The 14,390-nt window shown below is 39.3% G+C and overlaps 2 protein-coding genes and 1 long non-coding RNA gene across 8 annotated transcripts in view; 1 reads left to right on the forward strand and 2 right to left on the reverse strand.

The window, feature by feature from the left end:
* Positions 1–2,586, reverse strand: part of LOC6578659 (matrix metalloproteinase-14) — a 27,887-nt gene extending 25,301 nt beyond the window's left edge. Inside the window, exon 1 of the mRNA XM_032730344.2 lies at positions 2,189–2,586. The gene's annotated coding sequence lies outside the window, so the exon portion shown is untranslated. The remainder of the gene's footprint in view (positions 1–2,188) is intronic.
* The window catches only part of LOC122757721, a 31,625-nt gene extending 23,354 nt beyond the window's left edge, over positions 1–8,271 (forward strand). For 3 of the 4 annotated variants that reach the window (XR_006357834.1, XR_006357833.1, XR_006357832.1), the window contains one exon: positions 8,049–8,271. This is a non-coding gene — a long non-coding RNA (uncharacterized LOC122757721). Of the gene's footprint in view, positions 1–7,849; positions 7,978–8,048 lie in introns of all 4 variants that reach the window. The other variant, XR_006357835.1, reaches the window with a different exon arrangement.
* Positions 8,272–8,277: 6 nt separating this feature from the next.
* Positions 8,278–14,048, reverse strand: LOC6578660 (beta-galactoside alpha-2,6-sialyltransferase 1). Of its 3 annotated transcripts, none has more exons than XM_032730348.2 (7): positions 13,832–14,048; positions 11,755–12,423; positions 10,938–11,465; positions 10,772–10,869; positions 10,432–10,711; positions 8,684–8,781; positions 8,278–8,621 (listed from the first exon to the last, which is right to left on the reverse strand). In XM_032730348.2, exons 2-7 carry the CDS (start codon positions 11,960–11,962, stop codon positions 8,457–8,459), a joined length of 1,377 nt encoding a protein of 458 aa, XP_032586239.1. In that variant the 5' UTR covers positions 11,963–12,423; positions 13,832–14,048; the 3' UTR covers positions 8,278–8,456. The 3 variants fall into 3 exon arrangements, with proteins under 3 accessions (XP_032586239.1, XP_015018759.1, XP_032586238.1); XM_015163273.3 differs by having other exon boundaries at positions 13,729–14,048; XM_032730347.2 differs by having other exon boundaries at positions 13,700–14,048.
* Between the last annotated feature and the right edge of the window lie 342 nt (positions 14,049–14,390).

Raw genomic sequence — 14,390 nt, forward strand, 5'->3', positions numbered from 1 at the left:
AGTTAGTGTATAGAGTGCTCTATGCTTAGCTCTTGAACTAATTGGGTTATAGTGAGACGAATAATCTCTAACTATTAGGGGTGGTTTTTAGAGCTCTTAGAGCTCTTAGAGCTCTTAGAGCGCTTAGAGCTAGAGCATACATAAATGTATGGTCTACCAGACTCTAGTCTATTATCGGAAGAGCTATATTTATTCTAATAATCAATGCCGAATTTCAGATGATCAACTGAATTTGAAATACTTATTCATTGTCTATATGCTATAGGGACTAGATTATAAAAAGCTGCAAGCAGTTTGTTCTTATAGAGCTCACCTTAACTTTAAATGTGTAGAGCTGTTCATATACCAAGTTTCAGCCATATAACTGCTTAGGTAGACAACACTTACAGTTAGACAAACACTTATATATAAGCCTTAGACGAGATAGGGACTGTTATTATACTGTTATTCCATCAGACATTACATGCTGTTATATCATGTCAACGTTATATCATATCACATAAGAGTTACATCTATCTGCCATCTTAACATTTGATTTGGGGCTGACTCAGCTTAGCCGAGATTGGCCAACTCGTAGAGCCCAATGACTCATCAAGTTTTTGTTCTCTTTGGGGACTTTGCCCGCGGGAAGTCAAACTTACCACCGTGAATGTTCAGAATATTCAGAACTTGCCTTTTCGGCAATTGTTGCACGTAGAAACTATGATGAATGTGTTTGTGTCTTTAGACCGAGTGCTACACGTGTCTGCAGATCAAAGTTAAGATAAGAATCAGCGCAAATATTGCACACACACACGAATACACACGCAGGTAGGCAGACTCTGTGTAGAGGCGAGAGAGTTTGTCCAACCGGTACTTATCAGAAGCCCTAAGATTGGCCAATTGCTGATTAGATTTTTATATGACGCACTGATAACTCAAGAATTAGGCAAAGGTTATTTTTATTTATTTCGCTCTCTCACTCTCCCTCTCGTTTACTTGGCAGTTTTAGTTAGCTGTTTTCGTGTTGGCCTAGCCACAAATCAAAATATACAAAAATTCGAATTCGAATTTCAAATTGGAATTCGAATGCAAATCGCAAGCTGTTTCGAGCGACGTCTCTGGATTACGCGAACCGTTTCATAGCACGTTCCGTGTGCGACTCCCGTTTGTTGTTTAGCCACAGTCAACGCGTTGGCTTTGCCATTGCCTCTAGCTAGCTAGCTCTACCTAGCACTCCCCTCTCCCTCCTTTGTGTCTCTCTCACTCTCTCTCTTGTCTGTTGCTGTTTCGTGGTGGCCTGAACTGGCTAAATTACGCGCTGTTAACTTGTCTGTTGTGCCGTTTCTTTGGCGCGACAAACGCCGGCGAGACTAAGCTCTCTCTCTCTCTCTCTCTTTCTCTCTTGCTCTCTCTCTCTCTCTCTCTCTGTGTGCGTGTGTGTCGGTGTGTTTTGAATTCTAATGGTAATGGGCATTCGACTATTACCTGTGCTACCTTTTGCCTATATGTTGCGACTTTCCTCTCAGCTTTTTGGCGTCATTTAAGCACTCTAACTAGAGTTAAGTTAGATTGACTATTAACTAGCAGTCGTAACAATTTTTAAATTAATTGATATTTCCATTTTATGGAGCTATATATATTATATACTAACTAGGTACAAGTTAACATATTTTTTTACTGACCGTCATTTGTAAGAATTTCTATATATTCTTAAATAAAACTGTGCCCATCTAATACATAAATATATACATATAATATTCTATAAAAATCCATTTCACTTTCTTCTATTTTTCATTTTACTTAAATTTTAATCAATCAAAATTAATTAAATAATTTTTTCATCTACTTGTAAACATTTTTGTTAGGGCATTCAAAATTCGTTTTGCCTAGTTAAATTTATTGCCTGTTCTATTTATTGGAATGGTACAGGCGGCATTTCGAATGAGTACAAGTTCGTCGTCGTCGTCGGCGTCGCTGTCGTCGAGTCACGCGACTAACAATAAACATAAAATACACAGGCCACACACACACACACATAAACACCACCATAGGAATAACTAGAAAATAATTTCCTGGCACTTTGTGTGGTCAAATTGGTTTTCGTGTTGTTGTTGTTGCCATTGCTGCTATTGGCTGTCATGCAACAGGCCACAACAAAAGTTGAAAAGCTCTGAGAGCCGCTCTTCAGCATGAACAGCGTACTTACCTCAAGCTGCAATTGTGAGCAGGAAAATAAGCAAAAATGCCCAAATGACAAAAGTCCTCTTTAGCTTTGATCTATGCTAAGCGGCGCTGTTAAGCTTAACAGCACTGTTATCGTCGTGTGTTATTAGTGATTCACGCTATTAACGGACTGCTTCAAAAAGCTTTTGCTTGATGTTTTGATTTCGTTTATTTTTATTTATTTTTTGTATTATGTTCTTTTTGACTGATTTAGCCGGAAGCGTTGTTGCTTGTTGTAGGGCTGGTATTTGCGTTATATAAATATTTTTGTATTTATCATATGTTTTCTTTTTATTTTGATGTCTAGTCTTTTTTCAAACAATGCGCGCACTGCAGCTAAAAATTAAACAAATAATCAATTTCAGTTTCAGTTTCACGAGTTTGCAACTAGACTGAAGTCGACGTCGCTGCGCTTAGATACTTTTATATGGCCAGTGGCAGAGGCAGCAACGATCCAATCGCATCAATTTGTCAGTCAACGCATCGCTGTCGACGTCGACGGCGCAGTCGTTGTCGGCGTCCTTAACTGTCAGACGGATGCCTCAATGTGTTGTGTTTGCTTCTTCCTCATTTGTTTTGGGAAGTATGCAAAGCAACAACAACAGCAACAAAGCTCAAAGCTAGAATAATTGCATTTAGCCTTAGAGATGCCTAAAGTCTCATCTCTAGTTTTTGCTCTCTTTGCGCTCTCTCCACACTCTCCTTCTCTCGCTCTCTCCGCCTGGCACGGAGCCTTGACTCATTCCTCTGACGCACTGCTCGATAAGAAGTGGAGCTGAAATTCCTGCTGACCAAAATGATATGAGAGACCGCAAATTGCATTTGTATTGGAATCTCCTCACACTATCTCTTTCGCTCGCCCACTCTCTCTCTCGTTTATCTGCCTCGTCTCGAAGTTCATGATGAGCTGAATCATTTGATATGCGCGCCGTTTCAAAGTCTCAATTGGTTCGCTTTGCTGCTGCTGCTGTTGTTGTTGCAGTTGTTGTTGTTGCTGCTGTTATTGTCGCAGCTAAATTTCATTTTATATTGTTCTTATGTTTTGATTTATACGTATTGAAACGTGCAGGAATGTCCCCATTCTTCAGCAGCTGCTGCTACTGCTGCTGCTGCTGCTACTGCTGCTGCTGCTGCTGCTTCTTCTTCTTTCACCTCCTGCTGTTTACTTTTCTTTGCATTTAATTGCTCCTTTGTAACGCAAAGAGCAAATGAACAATATGGAAATGAAACAAATGCGACATAAATCGAGCTCTTTAGTTGCAATGAATAATGCAACCAGGAAATCAACTTGACAAATCAAATGCCACAAATCAAAAGCCAATCCTTTTTTTTTCTTCTCTTAAACATATATAGAATATTAGCTGAAACTAAGAGCTATAAATAAATGGAATAAAAGAATTAATAGAAATTTTTAAATAGATCTATCGCTCTGAAAGTTCTATTGTAATGCTCAAACGAGCTGAGAATATTAGTTAAGGGCAGCATAAATATCAGTGAAACGTGCCTTGCGCTTGTTTCATTTCCATTTGTTCCATTGATTTGCTAAGCATACTTTCAGGGGATCTATTTGGCCATTTGCAATCAAGGATTAATTTTTAATTATTGTTTTGAAAATGAGAATTTCGTTCTAGTTTACAATAGAAAGTAAAGAAGAGAAAGCAGAATATTGTATAAGTAGAACAATTAAGGACAACTGTCATAAGGCATACATCAGTATTTATTTCTGAACCGTATGAAGAGCACCGCATTATATCATTTATTTGTCTCTTAGCTATCATAAATTTCTACCAATATTTCGGCTATAAATTTTATAGAAAACATTCTATCATAAATTTCTACCAATATATCCGCTGTAATTGCTATAGAAAACATTATTCCACTTCATCGAGACACTACAACAGTAAAGATAAGCTTATCAGAATGCTCTATTTTCTGACTAGCTCAAATTCGATTAATGCTCAAACTCTTTTAATGTGATCATGAATCATTAAGTATTTACCGTTATTATGACCTTGGGTCGTCCGTTCGGTTTGCTTAGTCTCTTTATGAATGTGGCACTCGATGTGCAGTCGGAGCAGACTAACCTTGACTTTAGCCGGCTGCGTGTCTGAGCCACCTTTGTCTGGCTCAGCCAGGTGTCGCTTCTGTTGGCTTTAGCTCTTGGTACGTGTTGTGGTCGCATCGTAGGACCCGCCCAGATGCATCATGAGACGCACTTTTGTTTTCATATATACACATACGCATAAAACAATACAATTCATAATTCATATTGAACGATATGTGACTAGCGCAGCATTTCTCAGAAATATCTTGAGCAATGCTTTCGCCCAAAAAGACAAGAAAAAAAAAAAAAAAAAAAAACAAAAAAAACCAGACGACAAATGAATAAACAAATTTTTTTTATACACACACAGCACAATGTAAAAGTGGGGTATATTAGTTTTCGCATTTGCTATCAAACTATTTCTTATGCCCTCATCAGCTCCGTAGAGTAAAGATTCAACATTGCAAAACTTGAACGGGTATTAAACAGTCGGCTACACTCGACTACAAAATTCATTTTAATGCAAAAGGGAACATTTTGGGCTACAAAAACCGATAAACAAAATTTTTAATGCGAATCGCTGGATTTTCAATCAAGTATCGCAGTTGTTCAAGAGAGCGGATGACTCGCCAACTGATTGAGGGCAGTTGAATAAGAAGAAGAAGGAGAAGAAGAGCAGGGGGAGGAGTAGGCGGAGGCAGAGAATAGATAACTCGTGCTGGGGTTTGTTTCCAATTAGCAACAACATTGAAGCTCAGCCAAATTCACTTGACAGAAAAAAAAAAAAAAAAAAATTAAATAAAATTAAAATAAAATTGAAAAAACTTGTTAAAGCCAGACGTTGTCAATGTTGACCCTCTGCGACGACCAGAGCTGTCACTTAGCGCAATCGAGATCTGAACTGAATCGAATATGCATCGGACATAGAAACGAGTGCAGCGGGCGCTTTTAGCTGTCTGATCACGTGTCTTGGTAACTTGGCTAACAACTCGATCAAGAGTCTCAGACTAAACGTCAGCCTCTGTCTCAGTCTCAGTGTAAGTCTCAGTCTCAGTTTCAGCCCCTGCTCAATTAGTCGCGTCTGTCTATACATAATATAGATATTCATATCGATATATCCGCATATCCGTTAAAAATTGAAACATTCTCTGATTGCTGATAAGCGCGAGCGACACGAGCTGAGTTCAGCCTGAGCTAAGCCTAAGCCAATTAGCCACGTTTCTTATGCACTTCAACAGCAACAACAACAACAACAACAACAACAACGGCTACAAATACCTCCTATCTATATATACGTATATATTCTCTATAATTTGCATACTCATCTATCAGTTAATGGCTTTTACGAATTCTAAATTCGTGTTTGCACAATAATTACATTTGCTTTGCTAATCATTGCTGTCATATCTGATGCCGTTTTCATATTGCTTTTAGCCATCTTCTGTCAGGTGAGAATGCACAAGTCAGTTAAATGTAAAGAGCTGTTGGAATCACTATAAAATATCGTAGTAAATTCGCAAATGGGTCAAAGTTCAATTCAAATGTGTTTAAGCTCATCAACTGTCAACACTAATAATTTTAGCTGGAAAATGAAGAATTTTATATTATTTATTTCGTAAACCTTAACCCATTCGGAAGGGTTTTAGTTCTGCATAAGTGAGTTATGAAACGCTTAGAAGATTTCCACCAAAAATGAAGAGAAGATTATGTCCTCAAAGAAGGAAGAGATTGCCAGAAAGCAGAAAGAGAAAATATAAAAAAACTATAGTATTAGGTATATAGAGTACTAAAGCGGTCTTTTTTATTGAATTCATTTGGAAATCTAGCTTAAAAGGCTTTCAGCATGAGGTCAGTATCCTTATGCATAGATATAGAGCTAAATATTAGATCTGCTAATAGAATGACTTGAAGATGTTTATTCTAGGATATCTCAGGATATGGAACTTAATATACAAAATACTTACCCAACTTATATACTTACTCCGTTGTCTCCTATTTATATCGCTCTTCAGAGCTTCTTCTTAGATATATATTCTAATGAAAATACTAAGTATTAAAATTATTAATTAATAAATTATATAAATAAAAATAATAAATTAAATTAGTAAATTAAGTGATTCAATTTTTGATACTATTAAACATTTCCATAATCCACTTTAATCTGGAATAATAACTCAAAATGAGTTTATTTTAGGTCAACTTAAAGGACTCCCATTACATATTCTCTGCATATTTTCTCGCCTCACTCATGCTTGAAACATTAAAATTCCTTTGGTATCTCCTCATTTTGGCATTTCTCTTGGAAATGGTGAATATTTGAGGCTAGAGCGTGCATTTGCAGGTCTTTGAGTTCCATTTTATGGCCATATAAATATACAATTAATAATAACAATATTTTCAATGGTGACTGTTGTTGTTGTAGTTGTTGTTGTAGTTGTTTTTGTTGAGCATTACGATCACGTTCAGCGTTCAATGAACGCGCAAGTGCAAAAGGCAAAGCATATCAACAAATTTCGGCTGTGGCTAAACGTGGACAGCCAAATAAACAACTGCAGATGACCGGCAGAGACAGTCGAGAGTCGAGAGGGATAGAACGAGGCAGGGAGTGAGAGTGAGAGAGAGAGAGAGAGAGATAGAGACAATGCTGGATATTTGCATTTGACAAACAAAAGCCACCCTAAAAATGTTGTTTCGGAATGCAAATATGAAATGCGAACCGCTTTTGGCACCGCCTGGTTAGATGAGCCACAGCCACGCCCCCCATCACCCTGTAGTCTGGTCTGCCTAGCAGTCATATACAGCTGCCAAAATTCACATGACAACCAACAGCAACAACAACAACAACAATAAAGAATGCCGTTCCATGTTTATTTGGACTGCATTTGCAATCGCCCAGGCGAAACACCTGAAATTCGTACTGGAAATTCGGTTGAAATTTCAACAGTTCTGCCTGGCTTGCGGTTTCCTGGTTCAATGCGTTGTTTGCTTTAATGTCAATTTTCATCTTTGTACATTTTGTGTTTTGCTTTTTGTTTTTTATTTGGTCGCGTACTCGTGTATTCCATTTAATTCGCAAATATCGCGCATACGCCGCGTTTACCTCGAGTGCCGTCGTCATTTTTCGTCTTCATTTTTCCCCACCTTTTTCGGTGAGCTGCTGCTGCTGCTCTTCGTCTGTTTATTTATTTTATTTTTGTTTTTCGTGGGCCTGCTGCTTGGTCTCTTCTCGGTCTGAGTCTGGGTATTCTGTTTTGAATGCCGGTCACGTTTCCGCTGCCGCAGCACGTATTAATGAGCAATGCCTCTTCAGCACCTCCCACATCCCTCCTCATTGCCACGCCCCTTAAATCCATAAACTCCACTGTTTCTGTATCTTTTGCGCCCCCTTGACAATAATTTTGTATACATATACAATATATATAATTTCGCTCTGTAGACAACAGTTATGGCATTTAATGGTTGAAGCATGCAGCACTCAACGGAATACCCTGCACTTGAAGTGTGTGGGGTATGCTTAGCAGCGCTAGCTGTTTGCGAATTATGCATTAATTGCTTTACAGGGTATCTTATCATTTTTATTGAAAAAAGTTATATTCACAGGGTATCTTCTAACCAACACTACCATAACAACCTCTTCTAACTTTTGTTAAATTATGAATCTACTTTAATGGAATCTATGTTCTAAGTGATATAGACATGTTTATAGGGTATCTATTCGTCTAGTCATGGTAATTACTTTCACATCAACTCTAAGCTTTCAACTAGAAACTCACTTATCAGTTTCAATTTATTTTTATAGGGTAACTGCAGGTCGTTCAACTCAAGTGAGCTGCCAAGCTGATTGCAAGTCCCTGGAGAATCGCTGTAAACAAATAAGAAAACAATCAGAATCAAGTGCGACAGGCACTTAACTGGCTCCCATTGTCCATCATAAAGAGCGCTAAAGTGGGCGTGGGCGTGGATGGCAGTGCCCTGCCCGCCCCAAGGGTCTTCCCGCTTCCGCCTTTGGGGCACACCCCACAGGCAAGTATAGGCAAATAAATTATTTATTGATCGCAAATATTTACTAACAGCAGCCGCAACTCACACTCATTGCAGCCACTTGAAACTTGTGTGTGTGTGTGTGTGTGAAAACCGCTTGATTAAATGCACATTTGATTGTCACTGGACGCCGCGGATCCTGCAGGACGAAATGGACGCTGGGGCATCAGTAACCAAAGAAATTGAAGCCGCAGAGCAGCTTATCCGGCCGGCGGATGCGCAAGATGCCAAACTGGAAGACGGACATATCGTCGGCCACATTCATATCCAAGGCCATCAGCTTCTCGGCAGCCAACGGATGCCACGAGCCAAACGTGCAGCCGGAATTCATCTGGAATAAATTTGAGTTGGAGTTGTCATATGTTAAAGTTAACTTCCCCCTGGACTGCTCACCTCTTTGCTGTAGTAGTGACAGCGGCCATTGAGTCGCGTCGAGGGCACATACTCTATAAAGTCCACCTGGGGGCAGTGCGGAAGTAACAAAGCCAAGCCTAGAATTTCAGTGAATTTAAATGAAGAGGCATGTATATGAGAAAAGGTTTCGACAATTGCAAATTTAAGAGGCAATTAGTAAATTTAAAAGGCAGAGAGGTCTCTCAATTAGCATAAATTTAACTGAGATAAAGCTGTATGCAAAACGATATGCCAAAAAAACGTTGAACTCATTGTATGTATATATCCTCTTTGATCTCAGGTCATTCCTTATTGTTTATTCAGTGTCAATTATTATACTTTCCAAAACTGATAGCTTATATAAAAATATAATTATATCTTCTTTAATTATTAATAAAAATGCGATTTTTATATATAAATTTAACGGCTAAAAATCACAGACAAAACATATTAAAAAAAAATTAAAAGAAACGAATAAAAGCATCAATGATGCGCACTGCATACTTTTAGGCTGCACAGGAAAAGAGCAATCAAAATGGCGAAATAAAAAATATTGCATACTTTTGTGCTGCTGATTATATATAAGATAATATAAATATACACTATATATATTTAAGATTTATTTGTTTAAACTATAAAATTTTTAATAAATAAAATTATTTATAAATAATATATAAATAATAATAATATATAATTTATTTTAAAGTTTTCCCAGCCCTCGCTGAATGGCACGGATTTACATTGAAATTCTGCTGAAATACCAGGCGAACAGAAATCGCAGCAAGAAGCCGAAAAATTTGGTGAATCAAAATTTGTGTAGCATACTTTTAGTTGCTATATTAAATGCACTTTGCCTCTACTTAAAATCCCTCTAATTTAAATAAATATACGTTACATTTAAGGATTTTTTTTGTTTAAACAAAAAAAAAAATTATAAAATTTTTAATAAATAAAAAATTATAAACAAATATTTGTTGTTGTTGCTTATTTTAAATATGGCTGACACCCACTAAATGACACGGATTTTCATTGAAATTCTGCTGAAATACCAGGCGAACAGAAATCGCAGCAAGAAGCCGAAAAATTTGGTGAATAAAAATTTGTGTAGCATACTTTTAGTTGCTATATTAAATGCACTTTGCCTCTACTTAAAATCCCTCTAATTTAAATAAATATACGTTACATTTAAGGATTTTTTTTGTTTAAAAAAAAAAAAAAAAATTATAAAATTTTTAATAAATAAAAAATTATAAACAAATATTTGTTGTTGTTGCTTATTTTAAATATGGCTGACACCCACTAAATGACACGGATTTTCATTGAAATTCTGCTGAAATACCAGACGAACAGAAATCGCAGCAAGAAGACAAAAAATTTGGTGAATCAAAATTTGTGTAGCATACTTTTAGTTGCTCACTTGAGGGCAGTTTTGGCTCAATTTAAAATACCTCAGCTCGGCCATATGTGAACGCATGACGACGCGTCTTGGCATGTTTGTTCTATATCTCAGCAGCCACAAGGAGGATTTGATGGCGCCAAGCATTTTAAAATATTACTCGACAGGATACGCAGGGATAGGGCGCGCTTCAAGCTGTTTTTGTTTAGAGAAGGTCTTATATCTATCTCAGCCAATTGAAGGATTTTTATTCTTCTAATTTCTAATTCCTTACGCCAGTCGATAGGCATTGGTTAAGTTTGTCCTCCTGCTTTAGGATACAGTTAAGTTGGAGGTTTCCTGTTATACTCACCTATGAAACCGGAACTGGGAGGATTACGACGTATGGCTCGATTGCCGGCAAACATTTGCAGGCTCTGCCAGAGTCGCCACACGGAGTGCGGATCGATGAGAAAGGCGCGCGACTTGGGGTAGCGACGTCTGTAGATCTCGTAGTTGGTGAACAGATCGTAGTCGGCGCTGGTTAGCCAATCCTCGAGGGTGCCATTGTAACGGCCGGGATCCCAGGCGGCGATCGTGACGTTCCGGAAGATTGGCGCATGAGCGAAATCAAACTCCGGCTTGGTGACCACCTGCAAAGCGATCGATTGACATTGACTGACCTGGATTGATGGCCCATGCAAGCGACTTACTTGTGAATTGACCACGCGAATTGTCGTCTTGCTGCCCACGTCCGCCTCGTGGCCGCGGGTGGGCGCGTTATTGAAGCGCATGACAATATCGTGGCTATCTGGCAGTTGAAGAGACATCAATCATCAATCAGTCAACCAGTCAATCATCAGAAGCCACCACACTCACCTATAAACCGGCCCAGCTTGGAGCCCGCCAGCGACCCGGCGCTGGAGACAATCGCACAGGTCTTGATGTTCTTCACATTGCGGAAGAGTTTCTGGCGCGGAAAGAGTCGGCCGAAGGGCAGCTTGTTGAACGGCGGATCCTTGCGCCGTAGCACACGCACGCCCGCCTCCATGACCAGGCAGCTCGAGGGATAATACTGCTCCTCGAAGCTGTCGCCAAAGACGGGCTTGTAGTCCACATTGTAGTGATTCGAATCATTCAGCGATTCGCTCATCGAGCGCTCAAAGCTCTGCACAATGCGACGCCGGAAGGACGCCGTCTTATTGTGGCACTCGCTCGAGTACTTGTCGTGGCACAGATAGAGCTTGGGGCTGAGCGTGAGTTTCGTGCTCTTGGACACCTTCAGGCGTGGGTGCGGCGCCAGCTTGGACGAGTTGATGGCCGGACTCTCGCGACTCTCCACAATGAATTTCTCATTGGGATTCCAGCGCACATGAAAAACGCTGCGCGGCAGGCGCTGCATTGCGGCTGTCATTAGAAATGTGAACGGGAGTGTAAGCAGAAACGCCCCACACTAATCTACTCTACTCTAAAGGGACCAAGCAAGAGTGATAAAACTTCGTTTCGCTGGATGAAGATTTAAATATCTTTGCCATTTAATAATATTGCAATTTCATATATAATGACAGCAATACAGATTCAAAATAGAGCTTAGAGCAATAAAATAGTTTATGCAGTTAAAATTTATTAAAATTTACTTCTCTCTCGCTCTTATTTGGTCACCCTCAATTACACCACGCTACTCATTCATACTCACCACTGCGCGTCTTGACTAATGCCTTGCTCACCACTGTAGCATACGCTGCCTCTTCAATTGGTTCGTGCACTCGCTGAGCTTTGTACGCTCGCGACGTCGACGCCGACGCCGGTGTCGCTGCCGCTGCCAATTGAATTATTAATGCAGCAAGCAGCAGGCCACTGATTAGCGTGGCACGTTCTTCTTCTTTGCTCCACACATGCAACATTTTTAAAGCATTTCCTTTACTTTTATTTTGCACGCAAAGTTGAGTTTCTTCTTCTTTTGCTTAATTCTCTTTTAGTCACGTTCACTGTCGAGATACATTTGTATCTGTATCTGTATCTGTATCTGTGCGTGGCAATTGAGTTAGCAAACTGCTGCAGAGTTTTCCTCCTCTTCTTCTGGTTCTGTTTTTTAATGGCCTTTGCGGCTTATCAATTATTTATTTAATGCTCGTTTTATGGCCAAACGTTTAGCCAACTTATTGAGCAATTGTTTATTTAGATTGCCAATTAATTAACCTAATCGACTTCGCTATATATAGAGAGCCAAGGGACATGTACAGGGTCACGATTGAAAGTTAAATAAAGTCAATTAGCTTCGATTTGACTTGCTCGTTAGTGAGTCAATGAATGTGATATGTGGCCGTGTTTATATAGATAATTGTGTTTCGTTTGCTGATGAGTGCTGTAAACAAAAGTTGTAATAGTTTCATTACAGGTATTCAAGGGAGTGGAAACATGATGTTAGTATTATTTGGTTGATTCCTTATAGACTGCCTGCTGATGTAAAAGTATTCAAAAAAAGAGATATGTGAATTTTATCTTTTATATATGATATATGAATTGATTATCTGGTATTTGCTCAGTCCTCAAGCGTAAGCCATATATGTAGATCTATAAAGATATATTTGTTAGGGGATCAACAGAGATTCATCTGCAAAACTTCATGATCCTAGCAAAGCCCAATAGAGGAGACAACTGACGTAACCTAGCAATCAATCAAGTTATAGATAAAGAAACTTTAATGTCAGTCAACTGGAATTCAATTAAAAATAATGAACTATGAGAGACCTACATATTCCTTTAGTTCCAGGCAAGCACTCTATGGGCATCTTTTATATGCCTGTACTTTATCAATACTTCTCAGCTATCAACGGCAGTTCAAGACCTAAACCTATGCACCTATACCTTATTTAAACATATACGAGTCTATATATGTATATGTATATCCAGAAACCTAATATGCAGCCGAGTTTATATTCATATTATATATATATTGCATGAGTATAGTAGTTAGTAGTTTTGGAAAACCCTTTGACATATTGTAACCATCATAAAAAACTCTACACCAAACAGTAAAAATATTTGCATATGCCAAAACTAAATTAGATTTTAATAAAACTAAACTGAAACTAAAAACTAAAAATCAAAAAGTTTAGAGACGAAAAAAGTTACTCTCAGTACAGTCATAAATATATATATATCTATGACTATATGTTTGACTATATACATATGTAACTCTACATATTTGAATATATACAGCCAAATATATGTATGTATGCTTAACTCGAACGAGTCACTCGCTGTTTGGCACATTCCCGCGTCAATTTCAATTAGATTTTGACCTTTTGTTTCGACGGGTTTAGCATACATATACATATACTTTTTTTTTTTTTAATAAAGTAAAAAGCCGTGTAGCCCAATGTTTGTTATGTTGTTGTGGGTGGGAGGCGTGGCGTGGCGGCTTAGTCGCAGCATTTGTAGCTGATGCTGTTGGCCATAATTAACACGGGGCACAGCGCTCAGGGCACAGGGCCGAGGCAGATGCTGACATGGCTAAAAGCGAGTCGTGTTATTTGTAATTAGTTTTTCGCACACGTAGCCTGCCTCACACACACTCACACACACACACACACAGTACACTGAGTGTGCCACGCCCCCAGCTCCCATCACCGCCTTACGGGCCAAAATAAACCGCAGCTGTAAAAACCTTTTGGGGCCCAGTTGACCATCAGCTCGTTAGCGTGCACCTTTATCCGTGTGGCCTATGCAAATATTTGGACACTTTTACACACAATCCAACACACACGCACTTGGACTTGGCTATGAGGCACGCAACTGTGGCATGTGGCCGCTGCCAGTTGCCCGTTCAGACAGTCGATGTCTTGGCCGGCTGCGTAGCTGCGCTGCACGAACTTTCCCTTTCGCGTGTCGAAACGTATCTGAATCTGCGGCACAGTCACAGTCACAGCGACTGCCACTGCCACTGCCACACAGAGGCAACACCTGCTCGCTCTGCCTGCCTGGCCCAATGGCCGGCACTTCGGCAGGCTGCTTCGGCCGCAACACGAAGCGAGCTCGACTCAGCCGCAGCTGCTGCTGCTGCTGTTGCTTCCACTGCTGCTTGTCTAATTACGGTCCGCTTGTTGTGGCCCCTACAGAAATTGGCATTAAGGATATATATACAAAAGCACAAAAAAAAAAAATATAACTGAAAAGGAAAAAGTGAAAGTTTGAATCGCACATTTTGCTGCCAATCGGGTCAGTGAAGCAAATTTCCACAATGACACGAGCTGGAAAGAAACGAGCCACTAGATTAATCCTGTCTTAGAGCAACGCACAACAAAAGATGCTGTAATAACCTAAAGTAGA

The sequence above is a fragment of the Drosophila mojavensis genome, unplaced genomic scaffold (genome assembly GCF_018153725.1).
Source record: "Drosophila mojavensis isolate 15081-1352.22 unplaced genomic scaffold, ASM1815372v1 contig_80, whole genome shotgun sequence".
Classification (NCBI taxonomy): domain Eukaryota; kingdom Metazoa; phylum Arthropoda; class Insecta; order Diptera; family Drosophilidae; genus Drosophila; species Drosophila mojavensis.